The 26,912-nt window shown below is 34.9% G+C and overlaps 1 protein-coding gene across 11 annotated transcripts in view; it reads left to right on the forward strand.

Moving 5' to 3' along the window:
• The window catches only part of MCTP1 (multiple C2 and transmembrane domain containing 1), a 578,648-nt gene that overhangs the window by 391,678 nt on the left and 160,058 nt on the right, over positions 1–26,912 (forward strand). For all 11 annotated transcript variants that reach the window (XM_032274210.1, XM_032274288.1, XM_032274364.1 and 8 more), the window contains 5 exons: positions 10,936–11,038; positions 12,756–12,858; positions 13,203–13,304; positions 13,685–13,759; positions 15,749–15,868. In XM_032274210.1, coding sequence (XP_032130101.1) covers positions 10,936–11,038; positions 12,756–12,858; positions 13,203–13,304; positions 13,685–13,759; positions 15,749–15,868 — 503 coding nt within the window. The remainder of the gene's footprint in view (positions 1–10,935; positions 11,039–12,755; positions 12,859–13,202; positions 13,305–13,684; positions 13,760–15,748; positions 15,869–26,912) is intronic.

Below are 26,912 nucleotides of genomic sequence, written 5' to 3' on the forward strand. Positions count from 1 at the left end.
GGATAAAATAATCTACCAAATAAAAGAGAGGGTATGCAAATATTCTTAGTTTCTTTACTATCTTAACATCTGAAAATTATATTGCTTGAAACAAAAACCCCAGGTTTTAACACAGAATATATAGCACATTTCTCAAGCAAAGTATGCTTTATATCCATTATACAAGCTAATGTTTCATTTGCTTTTTAATAATTATGCTTATCAAAGACTTTTAAGCAGATAATATACTGTGCCTCCAATTTTATCCAATTTATAATGAAGACATTTATAAGACATTTATAAGAAGACATTTTATCCAATTTATAATGTCTCAAAAATATACAGCACCTGCTATTCTTATCATAGTAATATACCTACTTTAGAAAACAACATTATATACATATACATGATAAATGTATTAATACTATATAAATCTGTTCCTAAAAATGAGCCTAAACAAGTAAAAATATCACAGGGAAAGAAAGCAAATCATTGTTCTTCCTTCTTTTAAGTCACCACATCTTACATAGAAATAAAAGTTACTTTCTTTAGTAATTGCATTTTTAAAAATTAGCCAAATTCTAATTATAGAAAAAGTGTTCTTCTAAAACCAAATAGTTGTTATCAAATATCTTCAAAAAGAGGAATGAAAATGATAATTTAGCACAAGGGCTTATGAGGCCTGAATCTGAGCCAGTGTTTTAAAGAGAATTACGGAAATTGTGTGATTCATATGCAGGTCACATGGTTAGAAGATACTGCCCTGGAAGAATAGGTGGGATGACAAAAGAGATTAATAATTGGGTTTGATATGTGCTAGAGGTGAAGGACTATGGGCTGAGAAAGTGGTGGTCCCACTATCAATGGGAAATGAGGGAAAAAGAAATACTATAAAATAATTAATCAGGTTCTGTAGAACAAAGATTACAAAATGATCCTTTGAGTAAAGAAATAGCAAATTGCCGATTTGGCTCAAAGGGCTAGCTCCACGATTTCACTCAGTGCTTGAAGACAGGCTTTCAGATGCTAGAATCATTGTTTAAAATTAAACTTTTAAAAAATATTTTGTTAGAGTACAACATAATTGTGCAAATAATGCATTTTCTAGAACAATGGATCGGGAAATGCCACAAATAGAGAGGATCTGGATTGAACTAGGTTTTGAAAAAAAACCTTACTACAGAGATACTTGGGTTAAATGATAGTATAGTTGGACTCGTGAATGATTAAACAGTCAAGCCTAAAGAGTAATTATTAAAGGATTGGTGTCACTGGGGATGCCAAGTGGGTTGCAGTGTTCTGTCCTTGGTCTAAGCTGTTCAATGTGTTTACCAATTACTTAAGGGAGGTAATTGACTGCTTCCTTATCAAAGTTGCTAGGAGGGCTACTTAATTCATTTTCTGTGAGACCAGTATATGTATACAATCTTATACTACAGGCAAATAATAGGCTCAATTCAACAAGACGAATATTAAAAAGTATAAATCCAAACTCTTTCCTGGGTACTAAACAGTGATATCTTGCTTTAATCATAGAAAAAAAAAAGACTTTATGATTTGAGTTGAGTTTAAACTCCATGAGAGTAAATTACACACACATCAATTCTGTTACATTGAATAAAGGTGAAATGTTAAGAGGGATACTATATTGTGGACTCATCAAATATGCTGGGGTATGAATCCAGTTTGGGAATACTCTTTAAAGAAGGACATTGACTAACCAGAATATATTTTCAACTGGTATATTTGGTGTTTTAAAATCAAGTCAATTGAGAATAGCGCTGGAATGACAATAATAACAACTAACGTTTATTGAGCCCTGCATGCCAGACACTAACCTGAGCTTGATGCAAGAATTATCATACATAACTAATCTCACAACAACCTTATTAGGGACTATCGTTATTCCTACTTTATAAATTGGAAAACTGAAGAGGCATGGAGAGGTTAGGTAACTTTTCTGTGATCAACACACACACACCTACCAGCTTGTAAATGGCAGAGCAGGCATGCTGATATAGATCTTTCCACAAAAACCACCAACATATTTGTACTGGAGAAAAGAAGAAGTTGAGGGCTTATGATTTATTTTGTCAATCATCTAAAGGCCTGTCATGAGGAGAGTGTAGATAAGAGCTCAGGGGGGAAAATAGTCAAGGTTTAGGTCCAAAGAGCAAAATTCCTTCTAGCAAATTTAATCAGAAGGGGATTTATAACAGAGTATTAAATGAATCCAGAATCTCTGAGGGGCAGGAAGGGCCTAAGAAAAGAGACTCTAAGTTCGGTCTCTAGAGGTTAGTATTAAAGCCACATGGCAGAACCAAGGAGTTGTTGACATTAACAAGTTGGGAAGACACTATGACAACTGATACATGACCCCTGCTTGCAGTGTGTAGCAGTAAAATCGACTCCATGTGCTCTCACTTAATTGAATTGTAATATCAAGTCATAGGCAAGAACATCTGATTCTTGTAACCTAAATCACATCTATATCTCTAGCTGCAAGGGAATCTAGAAATGTCACTTTAGGCTTTATGTCTTCTATAGATCAGGAAGAGACACTAGCAAGTAGTTAGAATGGATGCTTAGCCAGCCATCCACCGTGTTCAGCAGAGGATGGCAGATAAGGAACACTGATCACATATTCTCTGTGCCCTCTGATAGATGCCGTACCCTCCCTTCATGCCTGTCATTTCATTAAGATTTTCTAATTACTACAGAAGGCAAATTATAGAATATATAAAAAGCTACAGAGACATAGTTTTATATACAATGTAAAGAAACATTTTCCACAAATTACAATTGCCAAAAAAAAAATTAGATTCAAAGATTCTTGTGGAGGTAATGATTTCCACATTACTAGAACTGTCAAAGCAGAGCCTGAAGGACCACTTTTTTTGCGGAGAGGATACAAGCGGTGGATGAGGTTTTGAACTTGACCTCTAAGATTTATTTACAAGCCCTCAGATTCTAAGATCTTGTAGTAGGTACCAAGATGAATAACAGACTGCTGGATGAGATATTTTACAAAACAGAAATAAAGAGACAAAGACATTATTCTAAAGGCAAAGACTTGACAGATGACAATTTTTCAGTTATTGCCTTTAATTAGTTTTAAACAATACATTTAAAATGTTTAATCACCTAATACAGTACTTAATTTTTTAAGCATAAAGAAGTTTATTTCACTGCAAAAGATCTCTCCAGCTAATTAATTTACTTATAGGAAAGCTTATATGAAACCTCATGCTTTTCTGCAGGAAGGTCTGAGTACATATTTACTATAAGTCTTAAAGTATCTAACAAGCCTTGTAAAAACAAAGGAGCTTCGTATGTATTTTTATTCTCATTTTAGACCAAACAACTTTTGTGTTTCTAAGCTTGTAACAAATCACTTGCATATAGTTTCTATATTAAATGTGAATTGAAAATGAAGTATTTAAATGTTTTTACCATAATTTATCTAAGCTGTTAAATGCTTAGGCACAATTTTCTCACGGCCTCTTCTCATTTTATAGATCCCATAGTATCCTTCTTCTTGCTTTTTCAGTTTTTCATCTGTCTCCTTTCACTTCTTATTCCTCTGTCATAAATTTTGAGATTCCCAACATATATCAAGATGGTTCAATTCTAAGACTCAAGAATGCATCTAGTTACACACAATTCTGTAAATATTCTTTTGCAGATAGTTTTAGATCCCAGGGAAAATAAATTCATATTTTCATTGAGCTTTACTTATTTCCATTGGCTTTGGGTCTCAAAGTGTGGTTCAGGAACCCTTGGGGATCCCCAAGGCCCTTTCAGGGATCTCTGAAGCCAAAACTATCTTCATAATAATACTAATATATTATTTGCCCTTTTTATTCTCATTCGTTCTTGAGTGTACAATGGAGTTTTCCAAAGGCTACATAATGTTTGATTACTCTTATGTTAAACGGTCATGGGTTTATTGTTTCTAGTGAATTAATAAATATTTTTAATGTTTGCATTTCTCATTTCTAAAATCGTAAATTTTGATAGATATAGCCCACATAAAAACTCTTTGAGATCCTCAATAATTTTTAAGAGTTTCTAAGACCAAAGTGTTTAAGAATTACTGCTGTTAGACAATGATTATCCATTAAGGGGACGGTAGTATTGCCCCACTGGGTGTTTTGGAGATTTTTGAAGGAATTTTAGTTGCCACAATGACTGGGGAACACTACTGGTGTTTGGTAGCTGGGGTTGGGGATGCTAAATGTCCTGCATAATGAAAACCTACACAATGAAAATTTAAGCCTGCATCTAAACGTGGACATTGATATAGGTTTAAAATCTGTTTCATGATTGTTTAAACCTAGATTGCATCCTGAAATACATAGTATTATTGATTCAAGCCTTGCAAATCGCTGCCATTTCCCACAGTATATACCAAAGACCTTAAGATGTTGTCCAAGGCACTTAATGACCTTGTTCCCCATTACTCCTCTGACATCTACTGATCTTCCCATTGCTCACTCTGCCCCAGTATCAGAGGCCTCGAGCACACCAGGCTTTTGATCTAGCTCTTTCTCTACCTGGATCACTTTTCTCCAGAAATACTTATTCACTTTTCTCCACTTTTCTACCTGGCTACTCCTCTACCTCTTTCAGTTCTTTGCTCAGACCTCACCTTCTCCATGAGGCCTACTCCAGCCACCCTAATTAAATCTATAAGAACTACCTGGCCGGGCGCGGTGGCTCAAGCCTGTAATCCCAGCACTTTAGGAGGCCGAGGCGGGTGGATCACGAGGTCAAGAGATCGAGACCATCCTGGTCAACATGGTGAAACCCCGTCTCTACTAAAAATACAAAAAATTAGCTGGGCATGGTGGCACATGCCTGTAATCCCAGCTACTCAGGAGGCTGGGGCAGGAGAATTGCCTGAACCCAGGAGGCGGAGGTTGCGGTGAGCCGAGATCGCGCCATTGCACTCCAGCCTGGGTAACAAGAGCGAAACTCCGTCTCAAAAAAAAAAAAAAAAAAAACTGCCCCCTCCTCTACCCTCTTCAAACCCCTTTACCTACTTTATTTTTTTCTGTTTTTTTTTTTTTTTTTTTTTTATTAACATGTATTACTCTCTAACATACAATATATCTAGTAACTATGTTCGGTATTTATTCTCTTTCTCCCCATTCCCACTATAAGTAAATTCTAAGATAGCAAAGACATGTCCCTTTTTTGTTCATATGCCTGGAACATAGTAGGCACTCAATAAATATTTGTTGAAAAATCAATGTATGATATTATTATAAACAACTTTCTGTTTAGTCCTCCTTTATAATAGAGTTCTGACATTATATTAAAATTTGAAATTGTATATGGGTCAGTTTTATTTCAGGATAGTAAAGGGGACATTGCAAAATATTCAATATGAAAAAAGTATTAGATCTAGTAGGTTGAAAGCCACAACTCTAGGGTGTAAATTTTTTTTTTTTTTTGAGACGGAGTTTCACTCCTGTTGCCCAGGCTAGAGTGCAATGGCGCGATCTGGGTTCACTACAATCTCCGCCTCCTGGGTTCGAGCGATTTTCCTGCCTCAGTCTCCCTGGGCAGCTGGATAACAGGCATGCACCACCACACCCAGCTAATTTTGTATTTTTAGTAGAGACAGTTTTCTCCATGCTAGTCTCAAACTCCTGACCTCAGGTGATCCACCCACCTTGGCCTGCCAAAGTGCTGCAATTACAGGCGTGAGCCACCGTGCCCAGCTAGGGTGTCAATTTTCTTGCCATAATGAAATCTGCTTCACGACTCAGTGAGAAAAGAGAAGCCTTATTATTATTATTCAGTCCCAGAATCAGACCCAGTGGGGACCTAGTTATGAGTGTGAGTTAATGTAATTTTACCAGTCAGATGTTTAAAATATGTTTAGGTCAGTTGATGGAAAAGGATAAGGTCAAAGCCTCATCTCCAACGATAAAAGGATTGGAAGGTGTCTTCAACATATGTTGCTTTCTGTTCTGATGGACACTATGGAATTCCCTCAACTATAACATTGTTATATGTTATGATTGAAATTTCAGTTTCTATAAGAGACAGATGGTAACCTTGATTATTTTTTTAAAAAAAGATTAAAATGTAGTCATTTCAAACTGTGGCAACTGAGAAAATTAAACAAAAGAACCTAATTTGTGCAAGGTAGGCCTAAAATAAAAGGCCCCCATGGGTATGAATTGCTTTCCATTCTATTGAAAGCCTTCTGTGTTTTCAGACATGGCAACAAAGAGGTAGTCACTGGGTCCCCATACACACACGTTTTTATAACACATCACACCCAGCAAACTGTGCTACTTGTCAGCAGCAAAATGACCCCGGACAAAGCCCACCACTGGTGGATCAGGATTAACTCTCTATTCTGGGAGCAAGAATATCATTCAGTATCTTTTGAGTAACTTTAATGCGCAAACCAGTAGTTTGCACAAACTGAAGTCATCTACTTGCCCACAAAACAGGTAGCAAGTGAGCAGGGGTGGTACAGACTTTCCCACAGTCCTTTATCAGTATGTCAGTGTTGCGACCTCAAAGAGCAAGGACTAAGAGTGAGAGAGAATTAGCCAGTCAGTGCACCCCATTTAATCCTTGGTGCTGTTTTGAAGATTGCCAGAAAAGACACCCATTGGAGACAATTCTGATGTTTGTTTTATTGTTGGAAGAATGGCTTTTCACCCCCAAAAAAGGATCGGGACAATAGACTATATGCTTTAAATTCTGTTATGGATTCTGTTTTATGAGTTAGGGTAAAAGAGTCTCTTTAATGTTAATTCTCATGGGAGATTTTTAAAGATCCATAGGAAAAAATAGCCCTTAGTATTTAACTAGATTATGGATAAATATACCAGTCTTAATGTAATATTTTTATGTATCTAGTTTATAGCGGCTAGGTAACACATATCTAGGTTTTTGCATTATAGAGACTATTAAAGGGATATACAAATACATTTAAGCAAAATATTCCTAATCATAAAATGTCAGTCTATTTTTTATGTCATTGTCCTTTGCTTTTAAAAGCACTGTGATCAAGCTGTACAAGCACCATGGATCACCAGAGTCATAGCCACTGGAAAAGTCTTCGCTTCCCTTCCTTCTTTATGTTCTAGAGTTATAGAATGACATGCCTCCTTCTCATTGCTCCTGTTGCACCCTTCACTTACCTTTATTATGGTCCTTACAGCTCTGCATCATAATTGTGTATTTACATGTCCTCGAAACTGTGCATGCCTTGAGAGCTAGACTATGTCTTAATGATACTTAAAATTCTGGGGTGAGCAGAGCAGCCACTCAATAAGTAATGAATGCTTCAAAAAGCATTCCTATTTCTCTCTAGAAAATGGTCAACATGGAAAATTGCCGTGTCCTCAAGGAACACTGATTTCCTTCCTAGCTGTCATGGCGGTTAAAGCAATCAACCTCACAGCACCCTGCCCTCACCCGGCACTGCCACCATTTCTATTTTCTATCTGAACCGAATTCTCCAGTTTCTATCATTTCTAAGGAGAAGGATTAACTCTTTTTAGCCAAAATAATGGGGCTTCAGGAAGAGCCAGTTGATACCCACAGGTCTGTTTTAGTCTTGTGACAAAAATGAGTGAGAGGGAGGCAAGAGATCATATAATCTGTGTTCGCATATATTTAGGCTCTCAAAAGGTATCAGAAGCAAAATACTCTTCAATTTTGGAGGCTGCCTTCATTCTTTGCACTTCTAGCCACACAGTATTGAACGAAAACTATACGGAAGACTGCTTTGTATCACTGTCTGAAACTTTGCAGAATATAGTGCACTTTAGAGACATCAACTTCATCCTAGAGTCAACCCCACAACCCAGGTACTCTCAGCAAGCACAGCAGCCTATCATAGGGCCTAAATGGAGTGATAAAAGGATAAAAGGAAGGAATAATTAAGGAGATAATTAATGGTTAGGTCCATCACTAGTATTTCTCTGATTGGTTTTGTTTGTTTAAGTGGCAGATAATCAAGCCTGCAAAATTTAAGTCTGAAAAGCCAGTCATTTAAAACACTATTTAGCAAACCAGATAAGCATTTTAACTATGTGTAGTCACTTTGTAAAAATACAACCGTATTCCTTGCTTTTTAGTGGCAAAACTTTACAGAATTTGATGTTATACATTTACTATTATTTTGATTGAAATTACTGTTAATTTTTAATTGCCCTTGAATCATGCAGTGACAGGAAGATACTCCCTAAATAAGTCAAACATAAAATAGTGTGGAAAGACCTGATGTTGGCATCTGTTACTGATAACTGTAAAAACATAACTTTTCAGAAGGAAAAGATGAATAGAAAGTAATCGTAAATTGCCTGCCCTCTCCGAAACCTACACTTTGCTCTTTGTCAGTTCTAGAGATAACTAGTCTGAGCACCTTGTTGAATGCTTGTTCTCCTTGGGAAAAAAAAAATGACTGGCTTGGCTAAGCTCAATGAATTGTTTTTCAGCATCAAATAATAATATGAAGATATATTAGATGATTAAATATTGACATCTACAAATCCTCATGATTCTCCCTTCAAAATGTAGCCAGAATCTAACGATGTCCCACCACCTAGATTATTGCAATTGCCTCCTGGCTCTTCTTCCTACCCCTCCATTGTCCTTTCTCTACCTTATTTTCCAAATAGCCGCCATCAGAGCATGTCACTCCTCAATCAAATCTTTCAAAACCTCCCCGCTTAATGAGAGTGAAAGCCAAGTTTTTTCAGAGACCTGCCACTCTTTTCAGACCTCTCTGTGTCACCTACTACTGCCTCTCTAATCCCCTGCCCGTTCGATCTCCCGAAAACCTTCCTCCGGCCACGCTGGCTTCCTGGATATTCCTGGAAATGCCTGGCTCAGGCACTTCTCTGATCTTTCCACAGACAGTTTCTCTGGGTCATCCAAGGCTCACCTCCTTCATTTCTTTGCCTGCATGTCACTATCTTCACACAACTTTCCCTGCAGCCCTTTTAAAAATTGCATATACATACCAACACTCCCTATTACCTTTCCCATCTTTATTTTTCCCCGTAGTATTTAAGATACTATAAAATATATTTATTGTCTGTCTTCTTCTTCAATGTAAATTCCATGAAGTAAGGGATTTTTAAAAAATTGTTTAAATTCACTGCTGTTTCCCCAACAAATAAGAACACTGCCTGGTACATGGTAAGTAATAAATATTTGTCAGTTGAGTGAACCAACCGTCAAAACATTACCCAGCTTTTCCTATGTCTGTGACCTACTAACTACCTAAGACGTGGCACAGTTATTTTGAAAGGTGTTACCTAGTATCTTACATTTAACTGTATTTGGAAAACCATTTGAACCTGCCTGTTTATGCTTACATCCGAATTCTACGGGAAAAGATAAAGGTGCTGATGTGCCAAATAAAACCTATTGCAATGTGTTTTAATGAACAAAATATTCCTTTTTGAACACTATCTTTCATGCGGTGTGTGAGTTGGAAGTGAGGGTGGTAACATGTAGGCAAGAGGACAAAGAAGATTGGAGGAAAAAAGATAATACCGACCCTCACCCAGATGTACAGTTTTCACCAGACCTGTAAGAGCCGGTGCTCTTGTAGTGCTCTATTCTTTATTTAAAATTATTCTCAAGACCCAAAATTCAGAAGTTAAATTTCTGAATTTTGGGTCTTGTTAAATTATGCAGTTATCCTGGGGTATATGAGGCCACTGAACTAACACACACATATTAAATCTCTTTTTTAATATAAAGTTAATAAATTAAAGGTGAGTCAAAGTTTGAACAGCTCATTTTAAGAATTTCAATATGGAAAGTAAATACACTGCTGTGTGGGAATACATAGCTTATCTGTCACTGATAGCTAATGAATTCCTTCCCATTAAAATTTAATTGAAAATCTTCAATGATATTTAAACTTTTGCAGAAGTGTAAACTACTGTGACTACAATTCACAATGCATTTAAAACAATTATTCTTTATCATTAAAGTTAATAATATGCACATTAACCTCTTATGTAGTCTAAATCAATATTGTGGTTTAAAAGATATGACCTCTGGACAGCTTTGTCTAAATATTGATTTCATTGTCATTTGTATAAGGTATCAAACAAATTACATGCTGCACTAATATCATTAATGCTGCCCCATAGAGCCTCTGACTTTATGGGTTCTTATAATACAGGGCATAACATTACAAAAATATTGAGGACTTCACAAAATGTAATTGCCTAAAGGATGAGATTTGAGTATGGCAGGGCAGAGTTGCTGTACATAGACTATAACTTCCAAATCCTTTATTTTCAGTGAACAGAAAAAAAAAAAGATTCTGCTCTTTAACATGCATATTAGTTGTTGATGTTTAGTTTCAAATGGTAGTTTTTTTCTGCCTCAGAGGGTCTGATTTACCTTCTTGTGATGTCATAGATATCTCAGAAGAAAGTAAGTCAATCTTGGTCCAATTAAAATATTATAATTCTGCAGTATAGTAGTTTTTCCAAAATAAGCATGATTAGAAATTCCTGTTACAAGTTAATAGTGAATCAGATGAGTTGAAAAAAATATATGCCTTAGAGGAAATGGGCTGAACTTTTCAGATGGTTCTTACAGATTTCAGTAAAAACCGATTTAGAGATGGACACGCATCACATTCTCCATCATAATTGCCAGTTATAGAATTATTTTTGTTTTAAAAAATTGCAAATTGAAGTGCCAGCTATATAATTTTGTCTCTTTTATTTTTTTCAGGCTCTAAATTGCTATGAATCATAACAATTGCTAACATCAACCAGTTACATCTAGCTCTATTTTGATGGTGGTTTCTTTTTTTAATTTTTAAAATTGTACTTCACTTTTTTGTTTACTATAAAACTTTTTGCAAAAGAGATATGGTCATCATCTTGACACTGTGAACTGTGGGTGCCATTTACGCTAAAAATATTTACTGAAAATCTCTTGTAGGAAAAAGTGACCCATTTTGTGTGGTAGAACTGAACAACGATAGACTGTTAACACATACTGTCTACAAAAATCTCAATCCTGAGTGGAACAAAGTCTTCACATTGTAAGTAGGCATTGCTTTGGGCTCTGAATCCAAAACTGTGTTAAATTCGATTTATTTTTGAGGGTTGTTTTTTTAAATGCGTGTTTTTATTCTTAACTGATTCACAACTCAACGCGTCTGGCCTGCCTTTGCTAGCAACAATGAATTTTCCTCCTACCTTCCTGAAAGTGAAACCTGGGGTAAAGGGTATGGCGTTTTTCTTTGTTTTCACAGACATTTTTTAAAACTGTGCTTTTATATGATTTGGCTAAGGATTTTGTTCCCATTAACTAAATCGCCATAGTGCTTCTTCCTTTTATACTTTCTATTGAAATTCTTCCCAATTGCATTGACACCAAGGAAGACAAAGCTCTATTTGTTCCATTGCTGAAATCAGCAAACAATCCAGTCTCGAATTAGGCAGATGCTTTAGTTTTGGTTCTTTTCATTTTAGCACAATGAGAATATTAAGTATTGTCCTAGATACCAAAACACCCTTTGAGTTAATTTTCCTTTTGTTTTAAAAAGTTTGTAAATCTTTTCAATCATACACTGTAAAAACTGCCAATGCTACACTATAGTAACTCCTATGTTCGGTTTTTTAAAGGGGGCTTTTGAAATGAACTCTGAACAAAGGAGAATTCTCCAAACAGAAGTACTTCTTTAAAGTTTTGTAACATACTTCTATTTTTTTGTATATGAAAAACTGTGAAATTCTTCATTAATTTATTATGTCTCTGCTTAAAAGCCGGTAACTAATCAGCTTTAACTTTCTGACCAATGTATTTTTAAGGAATTCCACATTTTTGTAAGAGATAAAAGCCTGGTCAGGAGACTTGTACTCCTGAGAAGATTACAGGGAGTATTTTTCTCTGGAATGCATAATTGAATGAATAGGTTTGATTATTATCAAAGCCATTAATTGATTGTGCCCTGATAAAGCCTCTCCTCTCATGTGGTTGCAATTTTTCAGTAATGAATATATTCACTTTATTGTTTCCTCTTAATTCATGTTTTCTTGGTAAACAGTTTGATCAAAGAATAAATGCTGTCAACAATTTGCACTTACTTTCCAGAAACAAAAATATGAAGAGCTCACACAGTTGTTTATTAACATATGTTTTCTTTGGAACGTAATGGAACACTACTTAATTTCTAAACTCCAGGGTGGTACAATAACTATATGTTACATTTTCTCCATTCTGTTTTCTGTGCTTGTGAATTTTTACTATAAATCTAACATAAACTAAGTCAATGATTTGGTGAGAGCTATAAACAAACAAGAGATGTCCTATTATTATAAAAAAGAATGATTATATAAAATATACTGTAATTCTTGTTGATATCAAATCTGGTAGTGTTTTATGTGAGGGTAATGAAAAGGTATGAATTGTGATAATTAGAAGAAAAAGTCTAAAACCTACCGGTGCTACTTCTTGATTTTTTAAATAACTTATTCTGTGCCCATTCAGATGGGAAATTATATTTCATTAAAAAAGGATAACTTGAAATTACAATGGTGTTTAAAGTTACAGATAATAGAACCATCACTGTAGTTGACTTAGGTGCATTATGGGAAATTCTGTCAGATACCAAGCTACCTTGTATATGTGTGTATGCAAATAACATGCAAACACACACACAAAATCAGCTGGAGCTATCTAAATTTTCAAAACCATTCTTGTTCCGGTTTCCCACTGATGAAATCTTTTTTTTCTTACATATATTTATTATGCAGCAACATTAAAGATATCCATTCAGTTCTTGAAGTGACAGTTTATGATGAAGATCGGGATCGAAGTGCTGACTTTCTGGGCAAAGTTGCTATACCATTGCTGTCTGTAAGTTTTATTCACCTGACACACTGTTCTGTGTTGCTTTTCCTCATGGAAAAAAAAAAAAAAAAGAAAAGAAAACTCTTAGCTCTGTGTCTGTCATTTCTCAACCAAGGTCTGTAATAAGAACACTAAAAATTTTAACATACTCAATTCACGGCCATGTTGAATCCCATGATAGTTAATTTTTCCTGACAGACTTGATCCTGGTAATGAACAGGTACTTGTCAGAATTGCCACAGTTGTTTTGGGTTCTCTGTCAGTTTCAGCAGCTGGGGGTCAAAGGTCACTGAGGGAGTGTATTCAGTGGAGACCGCGAGACAGACGGCTGTCATGTCCTTTTCCCGCAGATTCAAAATGGTGAACAGAAAGCCTACGTCTTGAAAAACAAGCAGCTGACAGGGCCAACAAAGGGGGTCATCTATCTTGAAATAGATGTGATTTTTAATGCTGTAAGTCTTAACTTTGGCTTTTTTGTACTGCTAAAGAGTTCAGTTTCATGAAAGCTTTTGTTCCTGATTTGTAGAGAATTTCTGTCATTCCTCATTTTCTCTAAACCTTGATGTATCCTGGAGAATACGCTTCTGCCACTGCCTGGCACACCCACACTTTCTGCTCTAGTTGGCGACTGCTGCTGCGGTTGTGTTCTGGCCGCTGCCTGCCGGCATAAGAAAGGGAAGCGCATGCATGTGCAACTGTATACATTTATATTTTATGAGCACAGCAGCCAGGACTTTGAAACTTTAGAGATTATTGCAAATTGAACCGCGTGAAAAACTTGTAAACATTTGTAATATATTAATCCATAACAGACACATATGTTGATGTATAGGTGAAAGCCAGCTTACGAACATTAATACCCAAAGAACAGAAGTACATTGAAGAGGAAAACAGACTCTCTAAACAGGTAAAAAAAAAAAAAAAAAAAGCAAGAAAAGATTAATCCCTCTGGGAAGACCTGATTAGATCTGTAAAACATCTAAGTAAATTTAAATAAACTTTAAAGGTATGGAGGGGGGAAGACTAGAATTTTTGATCACCTACTTATTGAAAATGGCGCTTTCTTTTATTCTTTCTTATTCTCTCTTCCTTCCTTTCTTTAAAAGATCAAACAAGGACAATACCAAACTAATAAATTGGATGGGGGTGGTCAGAAAGGAAAGGGGATACGATAGGTGATGCATATAATGGATATGTATTAATATGTTAGCAAAAGAATGATCATTTTGAACATAAATTGCAATTTGATTGCCATGGAATGTGTAAAAAATGAGAACACCAAAAGCTGAGGTTCAAATATATGTCCAGACCACCCACAGGTATGATGCAGGTGTGTATAAAGCGAGCCCAGCATAAGCTCTTCCCTCTAATCCAGATGCGAGGGGGCTCCATCTTCTAAGGGAAACATTACTGCTAATTAGATTTTAACTATGATCTTTCAGAAGTAAACGTTTATTATTTTTAGCTAAGAAAGTTAGAATCAGGAAATCTGATTTTTCTGTCATGAAGGAAATTTAAGTTGAGCTTGATGTCTATTGCTTATCATTTTTAATTGGGCTTAATATCAAGCTTTTAAAAAGTGCTAAACCACCCCTTTTAAAAAACATTTACATCCAATTCACAGAGCAAAACTAAAATGTATTTGTTACAGCTAAAAAGTTCACTAAACATATTTGTGCCTTGAAATATTTCATAATTTTTATAATATTAGAAGCCTAAATATATTTTTTCTTTTAATCTAATAAATTCAGCAAAACAATGGAGTCTTTGGTTGTTTAAAGGCAGTATAGGAGTTACAAATGCAATATCTCAGCAGAAATGTAAATAAGATTTCTTCACAATTATACATAAAAGTAATAAAAGTAGTTCTTAATGTAAAGTGATGGGGCAAAGAAGGAAAAGTAATAGACAGGCTCTACTTTGCCATCGAGGAATTTCAATTTTAGCAACTTGTCAGAGCTGGCATGCACATCCATGTGTCTATATTTACACACGTATATATATTTTCCATATGACTTCAGTAAACTTTGATAACTACTTCTTTAAAATATCATATCAGCATTGAAGTATATTTGAAAATAGCAAAATATTAACTTGCAGACATACAATTATTCTAATTATTAATATAGCTATGGTATGTTTGAATCATCAAATTGTACATGAGCTATTCTTTTTTACAGTTGTAGTCATGCCTTAATTATAATTTTAATTTCTAATTATATCAATTTTTATATACTTGTTTTAATAAGAGATTTTGTAAAGTACTTGGTTACTATACATTTTTCCTTACTTTTAAAATTATGAAAAAAATAATTAGAAAATATAGGTTAAATTTATTGTGGTAGAGATATAGATTAGATGATAGATAGATAGATAGATAGATAGAAAGAAAGAATAATAGAATGATAGTAAGAATGGAAGGAATTCCACTAAAATGGTGAAAAAATTTTGTTGTCTATAAGAAAGCAATTCTGGATAGGTTTTTCTGTCAGACCCTAAATAAACACATTCCACCTTCACTTTGAAATATCTTGAAATTAAACCATTCTATGAATCTTAAAACCACAATAAGATTTAAGAGTTTAAAATTAATAAAGGTACATAGTATGTAAGTGGAAAAAAATTAGTCTGTTAGAAATTTCTTTTTCTTGTGAGCAAAGGTAGTTCAACCTACATGTTAACATTACTTTTAAAATTATATTTAGTTAAAAAAGCAGTTCTTTCCACTTTCTCAGAAATAAATTATTTAACTTGTGAGCCAAATTGTTTGGTATGTTCTTGTAACTTTACTAACTTTCTGAATCCTTGTAAGTCACAATAAGCTTGAAGAATTTTGCAGTATATCTGATGGTTTTTAGTCTTGCAAATTATAATAATATTTTCATTTTCCTTACAGCTGCTACTAAGAAACTTTATCAGAATGAAACGTTGTGTTATGGTGCTGGTAAATGCTGCGTACTACGTTAATAGTTGCTTTGATTGGGATTCACCCCCAAGGAGTCTCGCTGCTTTTGTGGTATGATCATACTGTATTACTTACATTGTTATTCATTAAATTCAGTAATCATAGCTGCATGTTTCTGTGGCTATAGTAACAGTTATGTTGATGTGGCCATTTTAAAACTCCTATTTTAAGACTTGACTGGACAGATTTGCCGTGGGCAGGAACCTGATGGATTGTACAAGGTCTGAGTCTAAGAATACATTTTCCCCCCTCAGATTTCCGGAACGCAAGACATCTCAGCCAATGTATCATTTTCTCTGTGACAGTTAAAAAGTAAAATTTTACATATTGCATAATTCCAAACCCCAATAGGAAAGCCAAGAAAAGTCCTCCATGTGAAAAATAATAGTAATAATCTTGACCATCCTCAATTTGATTTTATTTGTTCTATGGTTATTTTTTTTCAAGATATGAAAATCATTGGTAGCAGAATGCTATAATGCTGCTTGGTTATGCTTTAACATGTGATTCAATTGGAAGTGGATATGACCTATTTAAAAGATGTTTTATTATTTCTGAGATTCTAGCTTTTAAAAAAGTCACAAGTGAGAATTCGATGGATCCAGAAAGTCCTTTAATATGTTCATCTTGTGGCCTTTTACTTTGATTATTTAAAAACTGCTGATGAGACCAACTGGCAGAGCTAGAAAATCCAAAAGAATACTTTGCTCTGAGCTTTAGCTGGGATTTTCTTCTCTCACATTATTTTGGCTTATTCAGGATTTCAGTCTGAAATTTAAGTAGAGTCGTTCTTTTGAAATCCTTTATTTTATTTTCATGTTTGTTCAAATATGAGTACCTTATGCTTCCTTATAGTTGCCAGTTTAGCAGAATACAACTTTATTATGGGGGCTTACAAGAAGAGCCTTAATTATAGTAACAAATCAACATTTTAGTATTACCATTCAAATGAGTGTATGCACATCTGTTTAGTACTTTGAGCTCTGTCTTCCTCTCAGGCCTTGTATGGGACTCTCATTAATGTCTGAGCACATGGAACAAAGAGAATGTATGTCCCTTTGTGTTGTAAGTTACCAGAAAGTTAGGCAGCCTGCTTCCCATAGACATGTTGTTGTCTCCCTAAAGAAAGCGATTGTCATTATCATTAAGTTTTAGAGGAAAAAAATCTCTCTCTCTCTATCTCTCTCAATATTCTTTTTGTAGCTCTTTCTGATAATAAATAGATGTGGTACTGTTAAGCGAACTTTATTCTGATTTTCCCCTACCCAAGAGGCTCTTTGACATTGAGGAAAAAAGATGTTGAGTTTCTATGTCTATTTTATACTATTACTTCCAGGTTCTATAGGTGATATAACAGATGCAAAAAAAAAAAAAAATTCTCCTGAAAAGATCGTGCTGCCATTTTTGATTCACTCCTTCCAAAATCGTTTCTCACAGCTGTGTGTAAAATTTGAAAACAGAGAAATGTATATAATTGTATTATTTGTTCAGCAACATTCATTTAGAACACTTTAGCATTACAGTGTATTGTGTAAGTCTTCATAAACATCTGACTTCTGGAGGTCACTCGCGTAAAATGAAATTCAAGATGGCAGCCTTTTTTGCAATTTCCTTTTGATTCTAAAAAAAAAAAATCAGATACTGAAATTCTGACCAACTTAGGTACAATTTTCATGAAATGACTTGCATGTGTCCACTGTGAGGGGGTCAAACTTCCCTGGAGAAGAAATGTAATAATATTTCTCTTAGCTGATAGTCAGTGTCTGACGGATTCAGTCCTATGAAATACAAGCTGAATGCAAGAGGCTTAACAAAAAAAAAAAAAAAAAAAAGGGAGTCAGGCATAATAAAGGTGGGAAAGGGCCTGGTGACACTGATGGTGAAAAAAGAGAACACAATAAGAGTACTTAGGAGAAGAACCCATTAAAATTACCTGTATTTCACTGGAAAAAGAAGCTCTGAATCACATTCTATTGAATGTGATTAAAACAACTAATAACAAAATCAGATGTCATTTATTATACCTGCACTGGGAGTTCTATGAGAATGGGAACCCTGCCTTTTCAGCCTGGTCCTCCAACATCACCTGCAGTTTCTAGCACTTAGTAGTAAGCTCCCAGTGTAAATGGCTAACAGAATCTGTTGATCAATCTATGTACGAATCAATTAATCTAAATTTTTTTCTTATGTGTAGAAACTCATTCTTCAGTGATGCCGGATAAATAAGGATTTGCTCTAATGAAGCTAGTTATTAAATCATGATAAACATAGCTTAGTAGTATTGTAGCAAATTTTCCTGGAATTTTCATAAACTACTTCATAATTCTTTATCAATCATTTATTCTAAGCTCTGATTAAGTTCTAACATAAAAATCTCCTTATAATGACCAAAACAACCACTAATATTTGGTAAGCTCTTACTATGTGTCAGAGAACTGTTTTACATGCATTAGCCAATTTAATTTTCCCAGCAACCTGAGAAGTAGACGGTATTAGTTTTCCATTATACAGAAGGAAGAAACTGAGGCACAGAAAGGTTAAGTAGCTTGCCCAAGGCCACACAGCAGGTATTATTTCCTTTCTAAAAGAGCTTTTAAAATATATATATATATATATACCTTGTAATTTTAATATCACAGCAGTTCTAAACAAAAAATACTTAGGATATTTATTCATCTTATAGATATTAAGTTACATATTTAAAAATGAAATGTTTCAACGGTCTCATTGAATAACTAGAGACTTTTTAGACCAGTTTATTGAAAAGAACAGCCTTCCATTAGGAGAAGGGTATGAGCAGCACCCCGTTGTTACAGACATATTGTTCTCATCATGCCCTGTTGATGGATCACGGGTCTATTATGATATCGGTTCCACTTGGCCCACATTTTTATAAATGCAGCCACCTCACAGAGCACAGGCATTTCTATCATGTGGCTTGGTTTTAGGCCCAAGCCAGTAAACTTCATAGTGTTTAAGTGCCTTTTTTCTATTCTATTTTAACTTTTCTGATTTACTTACTATCCAAAAATAAATGTAGAATAATAAAAGTGGAAAACAATTTTTTTAAATCCCTATGTCGATTAAAGTAGCACAAGAAATGCAGGCTTAGGACAGCCCCAGCTTTTAACACTACCTCTCTGCCATAGGGAAGAGTCAAAGCCAGCTGATGATATTAGAGACAGGCGTTGGTCTGGAAGGTGATGGATAAAATATAGCAGACACGTTTCTGGGCCTGTGCTTATTTTGTGTGCAGTGCATTCGGTTTTAAAATTTTACTGTGAATATTGTCTGCCTAAGAATGAACACAGACATGTGTGGTACAGAAGGCACTGCTCGTCTTTGGGAATCATCTATTGTAGACATGGAAATGTCTCATAAATTGGGCCTAATTTTCATCAGGCTCTTGACCAGACGTTTGTGTTCTTGTGGATGTCAGTGGGTGCAACGTGGGGGAAGAAAGAGTGCACATTTTCTCTTTCTTTTCAGTACTGTCATTTCTCACTGTAATGAGCACAAAAATAATTGGACAACTGAGCTATCAGTAAAAGGACACACTTCAGTGTGCGTCAAAGAATTATTTTACAGGACAAACTTTAATCTTTAAATGTGATTGTAGATAATTTGTGGTACCATCTGTCCATTTGGAATTGTTTTAGCCTTTTCTGTCGTTATACAGTAAGTGCTGCTGTGTTTAACATTAACATTTGATATTTTACACATTTAATTTCTGTTCTGCTGTGTGGTCCTTGGGGAACGGAGCGCTAGTGCTACATGAGAGAGACAAAGTATTGATCAGTTAACATTTCAGCTACATTTATGTATGTCGCAAAATTAATGAAAATGCCAGACAAAAATGTCAGAGTGCACAAAAAGGTAGAATTTAAATTTGGTACTTTAATGAAAAGTCTTAAGATGTGCATTATCAAAAATGTCCTCTTGCCTTTAAAGCACAATTCCTAACAGAATAACTAAAGGGAGACACATATTTTACTTAGAGGAACAATGAACATGAATTATGAAGGGATGTCAACTCCTCGAAGTACCTTGTGTTCCAAAAACGGCATGTTTGAATGTTTAACTGTTAGTCATAAAATACATTTCTTTCTATTCATATCTGGAGGGCTACTGGCTTCAGCCCTCTGTCCTGAGCAGCCTACGAGGCAGGTTTCCTACTGAGATTCTCTCCCTAGGTTTTCCTTGGTATTCATGTGTTCCTTTTGTGTCAAAACCAAGAATTCCCTCTACAGCAATTCATCGAAGCCACTCTGGTTCATTATTTGTTTTTTTGTCTGGGTCCTTTTCAAATGCCTGGTTTTCCTTTGCTTCCAGATAATTTGTGCTTCACCTTTATTCAATCCCCATTTTAGTAAAAGATCACTTTCAAGACAACAGCTACTCCCAGAAAGCTGGGCCATTATGCAGAAGAGAGAAAAAACAAAGATGATGTATGCAAAGAATGACATGAGGCAGCTCTGTATAGCCAAGTGATTTTTTTAAAAAAAATGGAGGAAGCACAGCAAAGGAGGAGGAACTGGACTTGCAGAGGCAATGAGAGTGTAATACAGGGACCAAAGACAATAGGCTCCTACAGACACCTTATCGTGTACTTCCTTCCTGTGCAGAAAGTCTACTGCTATTAAACAACATACAGACTTTTTAAAAGTTATTACAAGCCCTAAGAACACCTAACGTGGCTTTCATCACCAAGGATCAAAAAGGGAGAGTTGCTTAAGAAGAAATATCAATGTGAAAACAAAGGCATGTCTACATCACCTGTAGTTTAAGTCTTAATATTCACATTAAGGCACAATGAAATGTAGGATAATTACACTGAACATAGTGACGGTCATTTTAAGTTTACAACAGAAATTTCTATTCTGAAAATTTAAGAGACAATAGTACTACCACACCAACGAATTATGGTTCAAGTCTATGGCAATTTTCAAATGATTTTTGTGGAAGAGTTTTTGTTGTTACTGCTACAGCTTTTTTTTTTAGCGCTAGCAGAAATTGGAAATGTTTTAGATGTAAGTTTTGTTACTTTCTCCACAACTGCAAAAGAAAAATACTCCTGAAACCAAAGAAACAAGTACAAAGGCAAAATGATCTACAATTGATGGTCTTACTGTGATACTCATGAATTTCCCAAAAATTTTGTAAATATAAACTACTAAGCCTTTTTGCCCATCTTTCTTCATATATATTTTCCCCTTGACATATATACTTACTAAGCTTACTAAGCAATACTTCCAATTTAATATATACAAATTTAGAAGCTATGTTAAACATTTTCTCATAAATGTGCAAGTAAGGGAAGAAAACTTATATACATTTCACTGATTTAAAAGAGTATGTATTTTTAAAGTTGCCCAAATTCGTTTTACAAAGTCAAGAAGTATTGACACTTAGAAGTTTCTTATGTTACAGTTTTCTTTTCAGTAAATAGATTGTGCACCCAGTTTATCTGAACATGCTAATACATCAAATTGCTACTCAAAATATGTTTTTTCCCCAAATTTATCTCAACTCCAGAGAAGAAATTTTTTTCAAATGTTGTCCAGAATTACATGAAAAAATTGTAAATTAGGTTTTCCTAAGCGTTGCCTTTCACAAGGCATTGCATATAAATTCCTGCAATTATATAAAAGACCCCCAAAGAGTATAATGTACAAGTGAGCCAGGTTTCAGGTTTGGTCACTATTGGCTAAAATCAACCCTGAATCTTAGGAAATGTAGCAAACCAGATAATAATAGAACAAAACATTTTCTCTAATCCTTCCTGGGGAGTGAGGTTCTAGTTCAGTTTGTGGGCCTATTTAATTGTGAAGTTATTTTTGTTTTGTTTTTGTATCTGCTAAACCTACAATCCAACACTTGGCTCAAATCAGTGTTTTGTTCACTTTAAATGATGCCAATGCCCTTTTTTGTTTATTTTAATAGATATCAGCAAAAGGGCTTTCTGCTCTGTGGAGGAAGATAATCACATAAGCTACAGGGTCTGCTGTTCTCTGAAAGGCGTATTTCTCCTAAATTTTATTTCACATTTACAACAAGAAGAATTTAATCCCTGTAGCAGGTCATACTCATGTTCTCTATGATCTCTGCTCTTCTGCCTTTGTCCTGTAACATGGAAAGTAGTAGAATGCCGTAATTTGGAAAACTTTTCTTCTGTGAGTGATTTGAGGAAAAGAAAATTATTTCATTTTTTCTCAGTCATAGTGCTATTGTGCTATGTTATACTCAAAAAATCACAAATATCACCAGCGTAACTATGATGCCATATTGAATCCAAGAATTAGCCTTCTCATGTGCCTCAGTGGTGCTATGAATGAAAGTTGAGGTAGTGGAGGACACCAAAGCCTCGGTGTGTTTTTTCTGGCTGTATGGATGCTGCCCCACTTCACTTCCAGCTTCCTTCTTGCATTACTTATCTGCTAGTTTCAGCCCCCAGACCTTTATAAGACCCTTTAAAAATTTTTACATGGTCAATATTTTATAACTGAGTTGACTAAGGATCAAAAAATTATAATAAATCAGAGATGTCTTACTGTTTGTCCTCAGATTCCTAAAGCAATGTTCTTGTCTTTTGAAGGATGTTCTACTTTCCAATTTTGATTTCAATTGTAAGGGACAGGCGAGCTAAGCAAAATGGCAAGCCATATTCCATTGCAACATATTGTGATATAAAGTATTTTGCAAAGGAAAAGTTTAAATAAATGAGCTTATTGTAGAATTTATTTTAGTAAAATGTTGTAAAGTAGGAATAATAACTCTTCTGAAGGGTTATAAATTATAACAGAGATCGCATCATTAATATGCTTATTCATTAAGTTCACTCTCCATGTGTTTTCATTCCCCTTTGTATCAGATAAAAATTAAGAAATAGGAGCAGGATGCTTTCTGTTGCCCAGTTTTCCTATTTTGACTAGGTGTGCAAATATTCTTTACAATTATGAATGTGTTAGTTAATTACCAAGTAAGAAGCTAACCTGAAATGTTAAGGAAGTTGTTCCCATTTTTCCTTTGCCCCTTCTCTTACCATCATTTAGCACATTTTAAATTGTAGTAAGAATTGGGAATAGGCACAGCAGGCAGGTTTTGCCACAGGTGGGTCTGTGAGTGACGACTCTGTGGTGCATCTTGTACTTTGCTGTGATAACAGAGGTCCAACACTCAGCAAGTGGTAACATTGAGAGATCAATAACAGAGTAGTCATCGGCTATTGGCTCAAATAGCTGAAATAATGAAGAGAAAATCAGAGAAAAACTAAGAGACAAGGAAAGACATAAAGCATATCAAAGTTCAAATAGATATTTGGATTTGATAAATGAAAGTCAGCTCTCATTTTAAGGACAGGAGTGAAATATTTAGAGACAAAGTGTGGCCTTTATTTCATCTTAAATCAGTGTTTCTCAATATATTTTTTTTCATATTCACTCACCTAAGGAGAAAAATTTCACTTAATGAGAGAAATTAAATACTAAGGGATACGATTTTGTCAGGGGATGTTGAGCTTCAGAGGGCCACAAATCATTATAACATCTAAGATTTCTGTTGCTCCCCCCCCACCTCAAGAACCAATTTTTACCCCCTTGGGTGTCACATTGACCCCACTGTGAATGCATGCTCCAATTGAGGGTTAATACAAGTTCAACTACGTTTACTTTTATACCGTTGGTGGTAAAGTTTAGTTTGGATTTTCTGTATTTCACATATGATATGAATTATTCCCATAGGGAACTAGTCTGGAAAAAGAGCATTTGGTGATCTCCATACAAAATTATTAACTATATTAGAGTGCAATTAAAGGACAGGTATTTGTTTGGCTTCATAGAGATTGAAGAATTTGATCTTCCCTCTTATGTAAACCCATATGAGGGTTTCCTTTTCTGTCCCAATTCCAAGAGCACACTGTTGGTGAAGTCCAGAAGTCCACATGAATTCTGGACTAAGTAAGGTAACTTCTCTGATTATGAGGGTTTGATGGGTTTTGTGCATACATTGCCCTGTATTTATAACTAATAGATACTCTTTATATATTTTAATGAATATTATGTCAGTGATACATACTTTCTGAGGCTCAGTTACCTATTAGATCTTCACTGGAAGTGTCGGGGAAGGGGGAAAGGATTTAGGAGAGCGATTTAAAACAGTGAAGATACTTGTTCTACTGGCTGTTCTACATGGCAAGTTACCCAGTTCACCATAGGTCAAAAAATTTTTAGTATTGTAATTTACCAACAATATGTAAATATATGATGTTTTATATCCCCTGTAGCTATATACAAATAATCCTAATGCATTTTCCATAGTTAAATCATTCTATACAGTTTCTACCAAGCATACTTGAGGCAATTCTTAAATGTTCGAAACAATAATTTTTCATCCTGCGTTGTCATAAAATGTCAACACATTAAACAATACTTCCCTTAGTCAATTAATCTTTTTTATTGAACCTAAAGTAATAGATCACCAAGGTTAAAAGGAGTGCATTAATTATCCACAAATTAATATGCTGGTTGTATAAGAGAGGTGTTACATTTGGAAGTGTTATTAGTAGAGTGATGGCTCGCACTCAGAGAAAATTGATTCATAAATGTAGGAGTTCAGAAAGCTACATTTTCTTTTTCTAGTTAGGCAACAGCATTGAAACCTTAAAGAGGGTCAGTATATGTCTGGTTTTGTTTAAATTCTTTTTGTTTTGCTTTCATTATATTTAATTAACACAATAATTGTACATATTTATGGGGTATAGTGTGGTATTTCCATACATATATATATATACAATGTGTAATGATCAAATCAGGGTAATTAGCATAACCAGCACTTCAAATATTTATCATTTCTTTGTGTTGGGAACATTCAAAATCTTCTAGCTATTTGAAAATATACAATAAATTGTTGTTAATTTTACTCACCACACACGGGTATAGAACACTGGAACATATTCCTCCTATCTAGCTATACTTTCTTATCTCTTAACCTCTGGCTCTATGCTGTCCCCCACTGCCCTTCCTAGTTAAATTCTTTTAAATAGAGCTTTGTTCTTCTGTGGCAAGAACCTATTGCACACCTCAACCAGGAGGCTGGTGTTTTGAGAGGCCTATTACCTAGATTCTACTAGTTTGACTGAGTGTGCACTTTTCCTTCATTTTTTAATTCTCACAGTATCAGACTTCTACCACAGTTTTATTTCTGTCTTGAATCTTGGCTGATATGTCGTTAAAATTGAATGTTTACCATGTAGACTCCAAACCTCCAAACAAAATGTAGAGGTCTGTTTTGTAAGACAGTTGCTTAGACTTCAAACACATTTCTCCACTGTGGAAATGTCATCAATTGTGACATAGAATCACAAAGCCTACTGATCCCTTCGTAGAGTACCAGTTGTAGAATGGAGACATCACATAGATAAAGTAGATTCAGTGGAATCCTGGCTTGGTGTTCAGAATGCACCTAACCCAAACCCAGCTTCAGGATGGTGCAGCTTCCTAAGGCAAAGACAAGGAGCCTAAAGGTGGAGATTGTGTGGACTTTGAATGGGGCAGAGGAAGTTATAGAATGGTACAACTGGAAGGGAGGTTAGAGATTATTTTACAGGACCAAAGATCATAAGAGGTAAAATGACATACTAACAGTAACTCTCCTTTTCCCCCAATAACTAGTAATGGAAGCTTGAGAGATAGCGACAATGAGAAAAAAGGTGAAGTTTGTAAGTTACATTGTCCTTAATTAAGGTGTCTGACATTGTCATGTAGAATTCTAAGCATGTAAAATTGGACTCCTTGTCCTTGATATTTCCTGGTAAGGAATGTGTTGATCTGGGAAGGCTAGAACTGCTGACTTGATGTAATGTCTGTATGCATCCTGCTTAGTGTTATTTCTGCAGTTTAAGTGATAAGTACATATCTTATGTTTGATGAACTTTCCTGTTAGTAAAAATCACATCACACTATAGCGCCATAAAACACTGCAGAGATGTGTGTATAGTAATCACGAACTCTTATAAAGAGTTCACTGTGTGTTTAAGTAAGACATATTTTAGACAAGAAATATCATTTGGCCTCCAAGTAGTATAAATGACGCTTTTCCCAAAAGTAAATGTCGACTCATTAAGAATATATTTCCCAGGTTTCAAATATATATTTTCACTGAGTTGCTTAAACAGCTTAAACTACCTATATTGATCTATATTGATTAAATGGTAGCTAAGATGAAGCTGTCCGTGGCCTAAATTTTCATTAGACTAAATAAATGCCAGGAAAAAATGTATGTATTTGAATTACTTAGAAAAACTGGTGACTCAGTTCATTGTATCACTGTCTTTCTAAATTTTCTTTAAAATTATATAGATCCAAATTATTCCAGCATAAAATTAAACAACATAATGGGATAACATATTTCTTTACAAAGTAGTGACAGTACTGAAATAATAATTTGGGCATATTCTGAGGTACTATTTGAATTTGGAAGGTATTGCCCACTTGTTATTTAAATTATGTGAGGTATAGTTTGCTATAGATTTGGTGCACAAATTTGTTGTTATTGGAGATACTGGAGAGAAGAAAGATAAATCATCTGTATGAAATGCTTTGACGTCCTTAAGTAGAAGGACCTGTGGATAATTTAGACTTGAATAATATTTGGCCACAACAACATAGGTTTTTGTTTCTGAGGACTACGTAGTCCTTCAAAGTTTGTATCAGTATAAAAAAGTATTTAACTTAAAATTATTATTAGATAATATTCTAGATTAAATCTAAGAGTAGGAGATAATTCACAAGAAAAAATGTTTCATCAGCGTTTGTTACAAATGCATGGCTCTCCAAAAATATACTGAAGGCATATTTAATAATACTTGAGCTCAATTTCTAATTGGCTGGACTATTTAACCTAAGTTTAAAGAACCAGAAAATACAACAGATTATAAACTGAAAAACGCCATTTGTCAGTATTTTTAATCTATTACCAGAGCCAGTGACAGGAAATAAACTCAGGCTGTTCTGCTCAAGATGCATTTCACTTGCCATTAAGAGGTCTTTACCCGTTTTCATGCACACTCAATAAAGCTGTGTTGAGTGGCTGACTTAGA

This window comes from Sapajus apella, unplaced genomic scaffold (assembly GCF_009761245.1).
Source record: "Sapajus apella isolate SASKATOON/1434 unplaced genomic scaffold, GSC_monkey_1.0 scaffold1, whole genome shotgun sequence".
In the NCBI taxonomy this organism is placed as follows: Eukaryota; Metazoa; Chordata; class Mammalia; order Primates; family Cebidae; genus Sapajus; species Sapajus apella.